This window comes from Trachurus japonicus, chromosome 13 (assembly GCF_045865225.1).
Source record: "Trachurus japonicus isolate A0001 chromosome 13, Traja_1.0".
Lineage (NCBI taxonomy): Eukaryota > Metazoa > Chordata > Actinopteri > Carangiformes > Carangidae > Trachurus > Trachurus japonicus.
This window is the reverse complement of record NC_140919.1, coordinates 1,790,790-1,807,283: the sequence shown is the minus strand read 5'-3', so window position 1 is coordinate 1,807,283 and position 16,494 is coordinate 1,790,790. Positions and strand designations below refer to the sequence as shown.

At 46.7% G+C, this 16,494-nt stretch overlaps 2 protein-coding genes across 3 annotated transcripts in view; one reads left to right on the top strand and one right to left on the bottom strand.

The window, feature by feature from the left end:
* The window catches only part of LOC146975212 (protein NLRC3-like), a 347,620-nt gene that overhangs the window by 81,612 nt on the left and 249,514 nt on the right, over positions 1 to 16,494 (bottom strand). The window lies entirely within an intron of this gene.
* Positions 1 to 16,494, top strand: part of LOC146975225 (small G protein signaling modulator 2-like) — a 55,358-nt gene that overhangs the window by 21,432 nt on the left and 17,432 nt on the right. For both annotated transcript variants that reach the window (XM_085794717.1, XM_085794716.1), the window contains exons 3-7: positions 9,070 to 9,238; positions 12,636 to 12,803; positions 13,706 to 13,773; positions 13,881 to 14,029; positions 14,135 to 14,269. In XM_085794717.1, the coding sequence (XP_085650843.1) occupies positions 9,070 to 9,238; positions 12,636 to 12,803; positions 13,706 to 13,773; positions 13,881 to 14,029; positions 14,135 to 14,269 (689 nt within the window). The remainder of the gene's footprint in view (positions 1 to 9,069; positions 9,239 to 12,635; positions 12,804 to 13,705; positions 13,774 to 13,880; positions 14,030 to 14,134; positions 14,270 to 16,494) is intronic.

Here is a 16,494-nt window from a genome sequence, read left to right as displayed (position 1 = left end):
CACACACACACACACACACACACACACACACACACACACGGTGTCAGAGCTGCTCACTTTAATATAAATCTATTCTTACAGTTCTCTGGTGGATGAACAGTAAACAACAATAAACAACAATGATGTCGCACAGATCGACTCAAATCCTCTTTTTATATTGAAGCTCATGGACATAATATATATATATATATATATATATATATATATATATATATATACAGTGTATTTATATATATATACAGCTCTGGAAAAAAAATTAAGTCCCAAAATGATCAGTTTCTCTGGTTTTACTATTTATAGGTATGTGTTTGAGTAAAATTAAATTACTGACAACATTTCTCCCAAAATTGAAATAAAAATATTGTCATTTAGAGCTTTTATTGGCTGAAAATGACTCAACTAGTCTAAATAACAAAAAATATCAGAGGGAAATACAGAGACTGTTGATGAAAAACTGTCCCTGAAGGCAGCGCGCATCAGCGGTTTTGCATGAATTTCTCTCTAAAACAACTCTGTGTGGTAACGTTGTGTTATTATCTCATAGCATGGTGAATGTGCAGCTCACAACTTGTCCACCAGAGCGTTGTGGAGTTGTTGGATTGTGTATTTGATGAGTTTGATGAGGGAAACCAAGAAATCCCATAATGAGCCTCCGTAGCGTAGCTCTGAGCAGCTCACGGCTCTGCTCCGCCGTTCTAAAAACAGCTTGCACCGACAATTAAAGGTAACGAACCTACTGCTATGACTATAGGGATTATTATGGCAATGGGCCAGTTTGCCAAAATGTTGAACTATCCCTTAAATATTTATTCCTTTATAACATGTGCATGATTGTCTATAGTTTTTATCTTTTAGATGTTATGGTCTTCTTGTGTTTATTGCTGCGCTCCAGTCCAGTGTCGAGGCGTGTGGTGGCGCTGCAGAGGACAGCAGCTCTGTATCAATAAGAACATTTATTATCTTCATCTTCACAGCTCATTTCATAGATTCATGATCCTCTGATCTGAGCTGAGAGCAGTAACTCAGCCTCATCGCTCCTCCTGCCGATCAATACAGCAGCTGCTTGTGGTTCTGATCGGCCACGTCATGATGGATCGACCTGCTCTGCTCTCGTGTTGCATCATCTCATATGTGTGGTGGCCTGAGAAAACCCTTCACATGGTGGGATTTTGACATTTTCATTTTTTGATATTTCCACAAACTAGAGGTTTTTAGCCATTCATAACTGTTTGAATAACTGAGATATCCCTCTCAGATAAAAAGTTATGGGCATTTTAATCTATTATGACCAAAAAACTGAAAAGTGAGAAAAATGGCTTTAACTAGATCGTTGCCGTTTTAACCCTCTAAAGACGAGTGTTTTACAAAACATTAAACAGCTTCTGAACCGTTTATGATAGAGACGAGCTGTAAACTGTATCTGAATCGTGTGATTTTCTGCTTTCCGAGGGTCTTTGAATGGTGCCTCTGTGACAAGAAGGGACCGTATAGGGTGCGTGTAATCACGTGGTACGGGAACAGACGCTAACCGAGCGTAGCATCGATGCTAATCCGAACGTAGCATCAATGCTAAACAGAACTTAGCATCGGCGCTAAACCGAACTCATCATCGGCACTTGCACATGTTTTACAAAACATCAACAACATATTATAACTTCCGAACCGTTTATGATAGAGACGAGCTGTAAAAAAGCATCTGAATCGTGGGATTCTCTGCTTTCCGAGGGTCCTTGAATGTTACCTCTACGACAACAACGGACGTCCTCTCCTCTAGCGCTGCTGCTGCAGATCAGCTGTTCTGTGTCTCAGGCATAGACTGTAAAAAGAATGGACGTAGCGTCCGTGACGTCACCCATTGGTTTTGGGGAGTCGTTTTTGTGACTCCAACATGGCGGCCTGAACAGCGCCATGTTGGATTGGCCGGCTGAGAACCCGCCCACTGGCGTCGAAGCAGCTGTCCACGGAGCTGCTCGGACCTGTCACTCAACGTTTCTGTGCCCTAATTGGCCAGAGTTTTAACCTTATAACAGTCAAACGGTAGAGTTAAACCCCCTCAGAGTGTGTGCGGGGGTAGAAACTATCGATTGAGACGAAAAAACGTCCTGACACCAGGCTTTGATCATGTTTACTGAGGATGTGAAATCGGCGATTTTAACATGGGGGTCTATGGAGAATGCTGCTTTCTGACACCAGCCCCCAGAGGAAGAAGAAGGGATTGCAGTTTGTTGAACGAGGAAGTGAGCTTCACTTCTCAGACCCACAACTGCCCCCTTGGTCTCAGGTGAAAATGAAACGCTTTACTCGCCACAAAAACATAAAAATAAGTACTTTCCGTTTTGTTTTCTTAAAATATTTATTCACCACGATGTAGTAGAGAGTTCAAAGTACCAGAATCACACAAAATATCAAAATCGTGGGAATAGTAGCTACTTTTCTACCTATTTTGGCCATTTGCCACAATCGAACGTCAGCGACATCCGACGGGTTTTCCCAGGCCGCCACACATATTCATAGGAACTGCAGCGTCACACACACACACACACACACACACACACACACACACACAGTGACTCTGAGGGCTCAGGAAGCTCAGAGGGAGTTGAGGTTTTATTCGTGGCAGAGGAAGTCTAAACGACATCATCATCATCATCATCATGGTGTGTGCTGTGCTGCTGCTGCTCCTCGTCTTCAGTCAGACCAGGGGCGTTGTCGTGGCGACACGCCGCCCGACAGGAAGCGATGAGTGTGTGACTGTGAGAGTGACGGACGGCAGACGAGTGAAGATAATTAACTTTGTCTTAATTAGATCTGTTAACGAGCACGAACTCGTCTCCTGAGTCACAGACAGAGAGAACAGAGACGGTTCACATCGCAGTACATCACAGTACATCGCAGTACATCACAGTACATAATAATACATCACAGTAAGGCAAAGCAAGGCAATTTTATTTGTATAGCCCATTTTTTACAAACAGTTTGTCTCAAAGGGCTTCACATGGCATCATAACAACATCCTCTGTCCTTAGACCCTCACATCCACTGAGGAAAAACTCCATGGAAAACCCTTTTAACAGGGAAAACCAGGAGAAAGCTCAGGGTGAGCAACAGAGGAGGGATCATCACCCAGGACGGACAGACGGGACAGAGATGTTGTTACAGACAGGAAAACAGTTTATAACAGAGAATGTGAGAAACATGGAAATGTTAACAACAGCTGAAGGAGGAAGCTTCTGGTAGGTAAGGGAGGCAGGGAGAGCAGACCAGCTTCAGCTACATCATAGTACATCATAATACATCATAGTACATCATAGTAATTTGCGTTGTTGCTGACGTTGGAACGTCAGTTTCCACCTTTGAACGTTCTCATTTTGAAAATAATTGACTTCTGTTCAAATAGTAAAGTTTGTCCCTCCTTGAACTGCCATCTTACCGTGGTGGAGGTGGTCTGAGCACCCGAATGACCCTAGGAGCCATGTTGTCGTGGGCTTAATGCCCCTGGTCGGGTCTCCCAAGGCAAACTGGTCCCCTCATGAGTGGATTAATATCAAGGACGTTCACGTCGCCCGGATCGGCGTCACCGGGGCGCCACCCTGGAGCCAGGCCTGGGGTCGGGGCTCGCAGCCCGAACGAGCGACGTGGGCCTTCCAGTCGGCCCACCACCCACAGGAAGGACCATGAGGGGTCGGTGCGCTGGGCTCTGGGTGGCAGCCGTGGGCGGGGGCCCCGGCGACCCAATCCCCGGACAACGACTCTGGCTTTAGGGACATGGAACGTCACCTCGCTGGGGGGGAAAGAGCCTGAGCTCGTGCGGGAGGCTGAGAGGTACCGGCTAGAGATAGTCGGGCTCACCTCCACACAGCCTGGGCTCTGGAACCCAACTCCTGGAGAGAGGTTGGACTCTGGAGTTGCCCATGGTGAGAGGCGGCGAGCTGGTGTGGGCTTGCTCATAGCCCCCCAGCTCAGCTCCATGTGTTGGAGTTCTCCCCACTGAACGAGAGGGTCGCTTCCCTGCGCCTTCGGGTCGGGGATAGGTCTCTCACTGTCGTTTCGGCCTACGGGCCGAACGGCAGTGCAGAGTACCCGGCCTTCCTGGAGGCCCTGGGAGGGGTGCTGGAAAGTGCCCCAACCGGGGACTCCATCGTTCTGCTGGGGGACTTCAACGCTCACGTGGGCAGCGACAGTGTTACCTGGAGAGGTGTGATTGGGAGGAACGGCCTCCCGATCTGAACCCGAGCGGTGTTTTGTTATTGGACTTCTGTGCTAGCCACAGTCTGTCCATAACGAACACCATGTTCGAGCATAAGGGTCCATCAGTGCACGTGGCACCAGGACACCCTAGGCCGGAGGTCAATGATCGACTTTGTAGTCGTGTCATCTGATCTCCGGCCGTATGTCTTGGACACTCGGGTGAGGAGCCCAGAGACCATCACGTTCCGCGGCAAGAGGCTGTGACGCGGAGCGGTGCGTCTGTGTTATTGTTGTTTAGTGGCGCCCCCCCGCCCCCGATGGTGGTTTTGTGAATAGAACAACAATTGTTGTATATATTTATCTTACACAAGCCCTTTGATCCAGAAATGCGAATGTCAGAAGAGCGACAGACACAAACAGAGCACCTTTCATAAAAGACGCTCTATCTCCTTTTCTAGAAAAAAAACAGGGATTTTGGTGAAACCCAGCCATGTTTAGCTTGAGTTTTCTCAGGAACAGAGGCACGTAGAAACAAACGGTTTGTGGCCATTTGAAGCAGAAAGTTTCACCTTTCAAATGAGTCAAAGTATGTGTTGGTGGCAATAATATAGAATACACTGTGGCTCTACAAAAATCGTCAAAATTGCTGGTACACTTGACTAAAACTTTGGAAAGGAGCACGGCACTCAATGAGTTAACTCTGGATCTGCACGGTGTGACTGTTTCCTAGCGTGGTGGTGGTTTAACCTGCAGCTGGTAACCAGCCCAGGTCTGACTCCACTACATCACAGTCTGCTGCTGCTTCTTCCCTCTGAGGCTTCGGCAGCAGCAGCAACAATAACCAGGATATTACAGCCATAAAGCAGCAGCACCACGTCCCACTGGGACACCACAGCTGCAGATGGAGGCTCAATGTCTTCATACAGCCGTCCTCTATGTGTCTTCATACAGCCGTCCTCTATGTGTCTTCATACAGCCGTCCTCTATGTGTCTTCATACAGCCGTCCTCTATGTGTCTTCATACAGCCGTCCTCTATGTCTTCATATAGCCGTCCTCTATGTGTCTTCATACAGCCGTCCTCTATGTCTTCATATAGCCGTCCTCTATGTGTCTTCATACAGCCGTCCTCTATGTCTTCATACAGCCGTCCTCTACGTATCCTCATACAGCCGTCCTCTACGTGTCTTCATACAGCCGTCCTCTACATGTCTTCATACAGCCGTCCTCTACGTGTCTTCATACAGCCGTCCTCTACGTGTCTTCATACAGCCATCCTATGTCTTCATACAGCCGTCCTCTATGTCTTCATACAGCCGTCCTCTACGTGTCTTCATACAGCCGTCCTCTATGTCTTCATACAGCCGTCCTCTACGTGTCTTCATACAGCCGTCCTCTATGTCTTCATACAGCCGTCCTCTACGTGTCTTCATACAGCCGTCCTCTATGTGTCTCCATACAGCCATCCTCTACGTGCCTTCATACAGCCATCCTATGTCTTCATACAGCCGTCCTCTATGTCTTCATACAGCCGTCCTCTACGTGTCTTCATACAGCCGTCCTCTACGTGTCTTCATACAGCCGTCCTCTATGTCTTCATACAGCCGTCCTCTATGTGTCTTCATACAGCCGTCCTCTACGTGTCTTCATACAGCCGTCCTCTACGTGTCTTCATACAGCCGTCCTCTATGTCTTCATACAGCCGTCCTCTACGTGTCTTCATACAGCCGTCCTCTATGTCTTCATACAGCCGTCCTCTATGTGTCTTCATACAGCCGTCCTCTACGTGTCTTCATACAGCCATCCTATGTCTTCATACAGCCGTCCTCTACGTGTCTTCATACAGCCGTCCTCTACGTGTCTTCATACAGCCGTCCTCTATGTGTCTTCATACAGCCGTCCTCTACGTGTCTTCATACAGCCGTCCTCTACGTGTCTTCATACAGCCGTCCTATGTCTTCATACAGCCGTCCTCTACGTGTCTTCATACAGCCGTCCTCTACGTGTCTTCATACAGCCGTCCTCTATGTCTTCATACAGCCGTCCTCTACGTGTCTTCATACAGCCGTCCTCTACGTGTCTTCATACAGCCGTCCTCTATGTCTTCATACAGCCGTCCTCTACGTGTCTTCATACAGCCGTCCTCTACGTGTCTTCATACAGCCGTCCTCTACGTGTCTTCATACAGCCGTCCTCTACGTGTCTTCATACAGCCGTCCTCTACGTGTCTTCATACAGCCATCCTATGTCTTCATACAGCCGTCCTCTATGTCTTCATACAGCCGTCCTCTATGTGTCTTCATACAGCCGTCCTCTACGTGTCTTCATACAGCCGTCCTCTACGTGTCTTCATACAGCCGTCCTCTACGTGTCTTCATACAGCCGTCCTCTACGTGTCTTCATACAGCCGTCCTCTATGTGTCTTCATACAGCCGTCCTCTATGTGTCTTCATACAGCCGTCCTATGTCTTCATACAGCTGTCCTCTACGTGTCTTCCTCTACGTGTCTTCATACAGCCGTCCTCTACGTGTCTTCCTCTATGTGTCTTCCTCTATGTGTCTTCATACAGCCGTCCTCTACGTGTCTCTATACAGCCGTCCTCTACGTGTCTTCCTCTACGTGTCTTCATACAGCCGTCCTCTACGTGTCTCTATACAGCCATCCTCCACGTGTCTTCATACAGCCGTCCTCTACGTGTCTTCATACAGCCGTCCTCTATGTCTTCATACAGCCGTCCTATGTCTTCATACAGCCGTCCTCTATGTCTTCATACAGCCGTCCTCTATGTCTTCATACAGCCGTCCTCTATGTCTTCATACAGCCGTCCTATGTCTTCATACAGCTGTCCTCTACGTGTCTTCCTCTACGTGTCTTCATACAGCTGTCCTCTACGTGTCTTCCTCTATGTGTCTTCATACAGCCGTCCTCTATGTGTCTTCATACAGCCGTCCTCTATGTGTCTTCATACAGCCGTCCTCTACGTGTCTTCATACAGCCGTCCTCTATGTCTTCATACAGCCGTCCTCTACGTGTCTCTATACAGCCGTCCTCTACGTGTCTTCATACAGCCGTCCTCTATGTGTCTTCATACAGCCGTCCTATGTCTTCATTCAGCCGTCCTATGTCTTCATACAGCCATCCTCTATGTGTCTCCATACAGCCGTCCTCTATGTGTCTCCATACAGCCGTCCTCTATGTGTCTCCATACAGCCGTCCTCTATGTGTCTTCATACAGCCGTCCTCTATGTGTCTCCATACAGCCGTCCTCTATGTGTCTCCATACAGCCGTCCTCTATGTGTCTCCATACAGCCGTCCTCTACGTGTCTTCATACAGCCGTCCTATGTCTTCATACAGCCGTCCTCTATGTGTCTTCATACAGCCGTCCTCTACGTGTCTTCATACAGCCGTCCTCTATGTGTCTTCATACAGCCGTCCTATACGTGTCTTCATACAGCCGTCCTCTATGTCTTCATACAGCCGTCCTCTACGTGTCTTCATACAGCCGTCCTCTACGTGTCTTCATACAGCCGTCCTCTATGTCTTCATACAGCCGTCCTCTACGTGTCTTCATACAGCCGTCCTCTACGTCTCTTCATACAGCCGTCCTATGTCTTCATACAGCCGTCCTCTACGTGTCTTCATACAGCCGTCCTCTACGTGTCTTCATACAGCCGTCCTCTACGTGTCTTCATACAGCCGTCCTCTACGTGTCTTCATACAGCCGTCCTCTACGTGTCTTCATACAGTCGTCCTCTATGTCTTCATACAGCCGTCCTCTACGTGTCTTCATACAGCCGTCCTCTACGTGTCTTCATACAGTCGTCCTCTATGTCTTCATACAGCCGTCCTCTATATGTCTGTGCAGTATTAAAACATATTGCAACACACAGAGAGTGGCCACACTCTGCCTCTAAAGCTCAACAACAGTGTTGTTTTTACCATCAGCTCTAAAAAGCTCATTATGGTCAAACCTTAATGCAGCAATTACAGTGAGGGGGGGTTTGGGGGGGGGGGCTAATGGATGGATCACAGCTACAGTGGGTGTGTTTGTGTCTCTGGGGGTTTCTCTCTCTCACACACACACACACACACACACACACTTCATAATAATGTGTTTGTGCCTCATGTTCTGCTGCTGCGACTGAGCTGCATCAGGTTCCTACGGTGTCCAGGAGGGACAAACCAAAGAGACGGACCAGGCTAAAGGACAACGCTCCTTATCCTGTCCCCGGACTGGTCCCGGTCCCTCACTTTATTGACCAGTCCCTCGCTTTATTGACCAGTCCCTCGCTTTATTGACTGGACTAGGGCTGACCCAAAAAAATCGAAGCTTCGAAGCTTCATTCGTTGCCATGGTAATCGATCATGAAGTCCGTGATCGATTTTTTTTTTTTCTTCCCTTTTTCCTTTTTGACACTAGCTCTCATCGGCAATTGTTACATTAAAATGAGTAGACTACTTGGCATTCTGGGAACCTGCCTGATTTTGGAGATATGCAGTGTTTGTTTGCCATTACTTTCATTATTTCCGCTATGATCACGCACCCCCCCCCACCCTCCCGCCATCAGACGTTATGATCGCGCACCCCCCCGGCCGTCGAAGCTTCGATTAAAATCGATTTATGCCCGCGAAGTTTCGATTACCAAAATATGATAATCGGGTCAGCCCTAGACTGGTCCCTCACTTTATTGACCGGTCCCTCATTTTATTGACCGGTCCCTCACTTTATTGACCGGTCCCTCGTTTTATTGACCGGTCCCTCACTTTATTGACCTGTCCCTCGTTTTATTGACCGGTCCCTCACGTTACCGTGTCCCCATAAACACTGTGTTGTGTTGTGAGGTTTATCAAACTGAAGTTGTTCTCCTCTCTGTCTCCAGCTGCCATCGAGTCCTGCTTCACTCACCTCCTGAAGAGACGAGCCGCCGGTTTCCTGCGCAGCGACAAAATCGCCGCTCTCTTCACCAAAGTGGGAAAAGTTTACGAGACGGCGGCCGACGTGTGTCGCAAAGTCCAGGAGCAGCTGCAGCAGCAGGCGGAGCTCAGCAGGTGGGTGTGTGTGTGTGTGAATATGAATCGTCCTGGTTGAACACACACTAGAGACATTATTTCTGCCATCTTTAATGGCATCATCTTCTTCTTCTTTTATGTTTTAGTTTTTATAGAGAGCCTAAGCAGAAGCAGGAAGTAACGTCGCCATGGGACCTCAACTCTGAAAAACTCTCCATGCAAGTGAACGGGAGTCCAAGTTTTATTTCGTGATCCGATTGACTTGTGCCATGAGAAAAAAATATGACCTCTACCTGTTTAAAACATCACATTTCATGAAGAGAAATCAGCAGTTTATCATAAAACAGCAACAGAAGAATGTATTTAGTGTGAAGACGCTCTAGGACTACAGATCTGTGTCCCACAAAAAATACGTCACCAACTGACACGGGAAAGGAAGGACGCCATGTGGTCGCCATGGTGACGTCACCTACGCCACCTGGAGTCTTTCTGGTTACAGATTCTTCTGAATTTTATTTTACATTAGTTTTACGATAAACTGCTGATTTCTCTGGATGAAACGTAATGTTTTAAACAGGTAGAGGTCATATTGTTTTGTCATGGCGCAATTCAATCGGATCACGAAATAAAACTTGGACTCCCGTTCATTTGTATGGAGAGTTTTTCAGAGTTGAGGTCCCATGGCGACCGTTACTTCCTCCCATCATTCCCAGCATTCCCAGCATTCACGTGAAATTGGGCAGACGGCAGACGGACGACAGCCGCTGCACGTAACGGCATAAACAAGCCTCTATGTAAACAAGTGGTCCGTCAGCACGAGGCAAAACAATACACGTGACAATACGTTGTCATGGCGATGTGGTATTGTTTTACCGTCTTTCTCTGGACTTCTGTGACTAAAATGACATCTGGTTTGTTAGCGACGGCCGTCTGCCCGACTGCAGGTGAATGCAGCATCAGTGTAACGCTCCATTCCTCCTCACTGCGTTACCGCGGTGACTTTTCAATGATATGAACGGCAAACACTTCAGTTTGTTGATGGGGGGATTACTGGTTAATGAAAAACAGACTGAAGAACCAAATAATCCATTTTCATGAAGAGAGAACAGGAGAAGTTACACAATGTACATTTAATAATTATTGATTATTAATTATTGTAAGTGTGCTCTCACTGCTACTGTTGGTCAGCTTCACTCTGCTGTGTGTGTGTGTGTGTGTGTGTGTGTGTGTGTGTGTGTGTGTGTGTGTGATAAACTGCCTTATCTGCAGACTGTTTGCAGGTCCATTAATCGTCCATTAGCTGGAGCCACATGTCTGTCTGGGGGGAGAGAGAACACACACACACACACACACACACACACACCTATCAGTATAAATAATGCACCAACAATAAACCACAGTCAGAATATGCAGAGTCGTCGTCCTGGGTGACGTCGATCACAACACCGTCTTCATGTCGTTCAGCCGTCACGTCTCATTGGCCTTTATCACACACACACACACACACACACAGAGTCGTGTCCCCTCCCCTCCTCTCTCTCTCTCTCTCTCTCTCTCTCTCTCTCTCTCCCTGTCGTCTCACCTCAGGGCTCCATCTCTCATTTACCCTGGTTGCCGTGGCAACATGTTTTGTGCCACTGGCTGTGAAAGAGCCAGAGAGCATGATGGGAAAGAGAGCGCGAGAGAGAGGGGACAAGGAATTATAGCACTAGACTGTGTGTGTGTGTTGTTTAATACCAGAGGGAGCTCCCCCCCATTCATGTTCTCTTTATTTTAATAATGTTATAATAACCTGTGGATGTGATGTCATAATGATGTCATAATGTTGTAATAACTCATAACTAATGCGTCAGTGTATGGAAATCAAACCTGTTTCTTCTGCTCATGCTAATGTTAGCTACGTAGCATGTGGCTCTGGTTCAGTCAGTGAATCACGGCTTCAATGGTAGGACACACACACACACACATACACACACAGACACAGACACACACACACACACAGACACACACACACACACACACACACAGACACAGTCACACACGGTAGGGGGAATGCAGAAATCGTGACTCAGCTGAAACACACACACACACTGGGGATCTCCAGCATCGTGACTATAGAGAGTCCCCATACACACACACACACACACACACATACAAATATAGAGCTGTGTGTGTGTGTATGAGAGAGAGAACAAGTCCAGATCAGCTGGTTTTGGGTGTGAAATGACAGAATAAAACTCAGACAGTGATCAGCTGAGAGAGGCTGAGCAATGATGAGCAGTAATGTAGAGTAGTAGTCAACCCTGGTGAACAGTAGTGAACTGAATGACTCTAGTGAACAGTAAGGCAAAGCAAGGCAATTTTATTTGTATAGCCCGCTTTTACCACCAGTTTGTCTCAAAGGGCTTTACATCCCATCGTAACAACATCCTCTGTCCTTAGACCCTCACATCGACTGAGGAAAAACTCCATGGAAACCCTTTTAACAGGGAAAACCAGGAGAAAGCTCAGGGTGAGCAACAGAGGAGGGATCATCACCCAGGACGGACAGACGGGACAGAGATGTTGTTACAGACAGGAAAACAGTTTATAACAGAGAATGTGGGAAACATGGAAATGTTAACAACAGCTGAAGGAGGAAGCTTCTGGTAGGTAAGGGAGGCAGGGAGAGCAGACCAGCTTAATGGGAGGACTGGATGGCAGACTGGTTCATAGGAAGGGAGAGCAGACCGGTTGCAGGTAGTGAACAGTGCTGAACTCTAGTGAACAGTAGTGAACAGCAGTAAACTCTAGTGAACAGTAGTGAACAGTAATAAACTCTAGTGAACTCAACAGTAATAAACTCTAGTGAACTCTAGTGAACAGTAATAAACTCTAGTGAACAGTAGTGAACAGTAATAAACTCTAGTGAACTCTAGTGAACAGTAGTGAACAGTAATAAACTCTAGTGAACTCAACAGTAATAAACTCTAGTGAACTCTAGTGAACAGTAATAAACTCTAGTGAACAGTAGTGAACAGTAATAAACTCTAGTGAACAGTAGTTAACAGTAATAAACTCTAGTGAACAGTGTTTAACTCTAGTGAACTCTAGTGAACAGTAGTGAACAGTAATAAACTCTAGTGAACTCAACAGTAATAAACTCTAGTGAACAGTGGTGAACTCTAGTGAACAGTAGTGAACTCTAGTGAACTCTAGTGAACTCTAGTGAACGGTGCTGCTGCTGCTGCCTCCTCCTGTACTAACGGTCACATCATCATGTGACTTGATAAAGAGGTCAAGGTGTGGATCAGCAGAGAGGAAGAACATCTGTACTGTTGGATCCAGCTGCTGTTACGTGATGATGTCACACTGTCAGGTCCAAACGGTCCTCTGTGGGTGTGGGTGTGTTGCCCCGTGTTGACCCGTGTTGACCTCTGACCTGTGACCCCTGCAGGAGGACTCAGAGTGTGGGCCATGAGCCTCTGAGGAGACAGGGCTCCTCCACCACCAGCCGGCCCCCCCAGCCCCTCTCTGCTCAGGCCATCAAGCACATCTGGGTCCGGACGGCTCTGTTTGAGAAGGTCCTGGACAAGATCGTCCAGTACATCGTGGACAACTCCAGGTCAGAGTGTGTGAGGGGTGAACGGTGCCTTCACTGACCTCAGTCTTCTGCTGCGTTCACTTGCCAGCGGTGGTACTGTATGTGGGGAAAATAAATATTTGATGCCCTGTTTGCTCCCCCAAAAAGAAATGGGCGGTCTGTAGTTTTTATGGTAAATTTATTTACACAGAGAGAGACACAATATCCAAAAGATTAAAAAATCAAGAATGAATAAATGCAACTAATTATTTTCCATTTCATCAAGTGAAATGAGGCGGATCAAATCCTTATTTTTGCCACTGTATGGTTTGTCTTCACACATCAGTGAAACACGTCTCTGATCTCACTCCAGCTTTGTATGCAAATGAACAGGTGTGTGGGAGGGGCTAGACGCCTTAATGCACTGAACGAATACAGTTTTATCATGTGAAATGATAAAAACAACAAAGGAGTGGTCTTTTAGAGAGGGTGAATCAGAAAATTAAGTATAATTCAACTCTATCTAGTTTTGTGTTGTTATGTTTTGGCCACTACACTTTTTACTGGCTCAGGTTGGAATATATCTTCAATCTCTTGTTACGGCACAGTTTCCCCATCAATCAATAATCAATAATGACAAAGTGAAAAGCCTGAGGACGAACTGATGACAGTGTTTCCCATGCATAGACCAATGTGTGGCGCTGCGCCACACAATCAAGACCACAGGCCACAAATTGATTCCGTCAAGCAGTGCGTGGTAAAAGCGAAACTATCACCCTCCCCCCTCTCGTCGGACGAGCGTTCTGTTCATCTCCGCATAGCGATGCCCCCCCCCCCCCCCCCCCCCCTGTCCGATCCGCTACCGCCACAGTCTCCTTGTAAACCTGTGGGAAACACTGGATGATGTTCAATAATATAATTGGTTTGTGTGTCTGTGTCTGCAGTAAATATTATGAGAGAGAAGCTCTGATGCACGACTCGGTGTTCGGGCCGATCCTGGCTGCTCTGCTGGGTGAGTACGACCCACTCAACCACAACACACACACACACACACACACACACACACACACACACATAGAGAGAGTATATATAACATACATGTGTCTCCATGTGTGCCAGTGGGGCCTTGTGCGCTGGAGTACACCAAGCTGAAGACATCGGACCATCTATGGACCGACCCGTCGGCCAACGAGCTGGTCCAGCGCCACCGTATCCACGGCGCCCACCGGAGCCAGGACGTCACGGCGGGGCGGCGGCCGGCTCTGGGGGTGAGCGCGAGGAGGGACACGTGTCCTCGGTGCAGAGGACGAGCAGGAGGAACGTTCTCCTCAGATGTTTGACTGTGTTGTTGCTCCTGTTCTCTTCTGCTGCAGATCCGTAAGAGGCAGTCGAGCGGCAGCGTGTCCGAGGATCGCTTCGCTGCTTCGGCCCGAGAGTACGTGGAGTCTCTGCACCAGAACTCCAGAACCCACCTGCTGTACGGCAAGAACAACGTCCTGGTGCAGCCGGTACGCAAAATACTACACATACTATTAATGCTAATACTACTACTACTACTACTACTGATACTACTACTACTTCTACCAATACTACTATACCAATACTCCTCCTACTACTACTCTTTGATCCAGAGTTAATCATTTATATCTGTGTTTATTATTAGACTGATTCGTATATGAATGACTGGCTAGTATTTAATTATGTTTGACTAATGCTTTATAGTGTGGAGTTATTTGAAGGAGTTTATTCAACACAGACACACACACACTGTGCTCCTGACGAGGACACTCCTGTGTTGCCATGGAGACGCCATTGTCAATGAAATCTCAGCTCATCATGACTTTATCTCCATAACTTCAGCTGTGAACGTTTATGTTCACTGAGCCACGATCACAGAGAGCTGTGAGAGCACTGTCGTGTCCTCAGCGTCCAATCAGATTGTCTCATCGCGCAACAACAAACCAACAGTTTGATGTTTGTGTTTGTTTGGATTAAACCAGAGCGTCAGATCTGAGATCTCACACACTATTCATCACCTTGGACCTTCATCACTAATGCATCCCCACTACATCCCCACATCACTACTACATCACCATTATATCATCACTACATCACCACTACATCACCATTATATCATCACTACATTACCACTACATCACCACTATATCACCAGTTCATCACCACTACATCACCACTACATCACCACTATATCACCACTACATCACCACTACATCACCACTACATCACCACTACATCATCACTATATCACCACTACATCACCACTATATCGCCACTACATCACCACTACATCACCACTATATCGCCACTACATCACCACTATATCACCACTATATCACCACTACATCACCACTACATCACCACTATATCGCCACTACATCATCACTACATCACCACTACATCACCACTACATCACCACTATATCGCCACTACATCATCACTATATCACCACTATATCACCACTACATCACCACTACATCACCACTATATCGCCACTACATCACCACTACATCACCACTACATCACCACTACATCACCACTACATCACCACTATATCGCCACTACATCATCACTATATCACCACTATATCACCACTACATCATCACTACATCACCACTACATCACCACTACATCACCACTATATCGCCACTACATCACCACTATATCGCCACTACATCATCAGTACATCACCACTACATCACCACTACATCACCACTATATCGCCACTACATCATCACTATATCACCACTATATCACCACTACATCACCACTACATCACCACTATATTACCACTATATCACCAGTTCATCACCACTACATCACCACTACATCACCACTATATCACCATTACATCACCACTACATCACCATTATATCACCACTACATCACCACTATATCACCACTACATCACCACTACATCACCACTACATCACCACTATATTACCACTACATCACCAGTTCATCACCACTACATCACCATTATATCACCACTACATCACCACTGCATCACCACTATATCACCACTACATCACCATTATATCACCACTACATCACCACTACATCACCACTGCATCACCACTATATCACCATTACATCACCACTACATCACCACTACATCACCACTATATCACCACTACATCACCACTACATCACCACTACATCACCACTATATTACCACTACATCACCACTGCATCACCACTATATCACCGATACATCACCACTATATCACCACTACATCACCACTATATCACCACTACATCACCACTATATCACCACTACATCACCACTATATCACCACTATATCACCGATACATCACCACTATATCACCACTACATCACCACTACATCACCACTATATCACCAATACATCACCACTATATCACCAATACATCACCACTACATTACCACTATATCATCGATACATTACCACTATATCACCACTATATCACCACTACATCACCACTACATCACCACTATATCACCACTACATCACCACTACATCACCACTATATCACCAATACATCACCACTACATTACCACTATATCATCGATACATTACCACTATATCACCACTATATCACCACTACATCACCACTATATCACCACTATATCACCGATACATTACCACTATATCACCACTACATCACCACTATATCACCGATACATCACCACTATATCACCGATACATCACCACTATATCACCACTATATCACC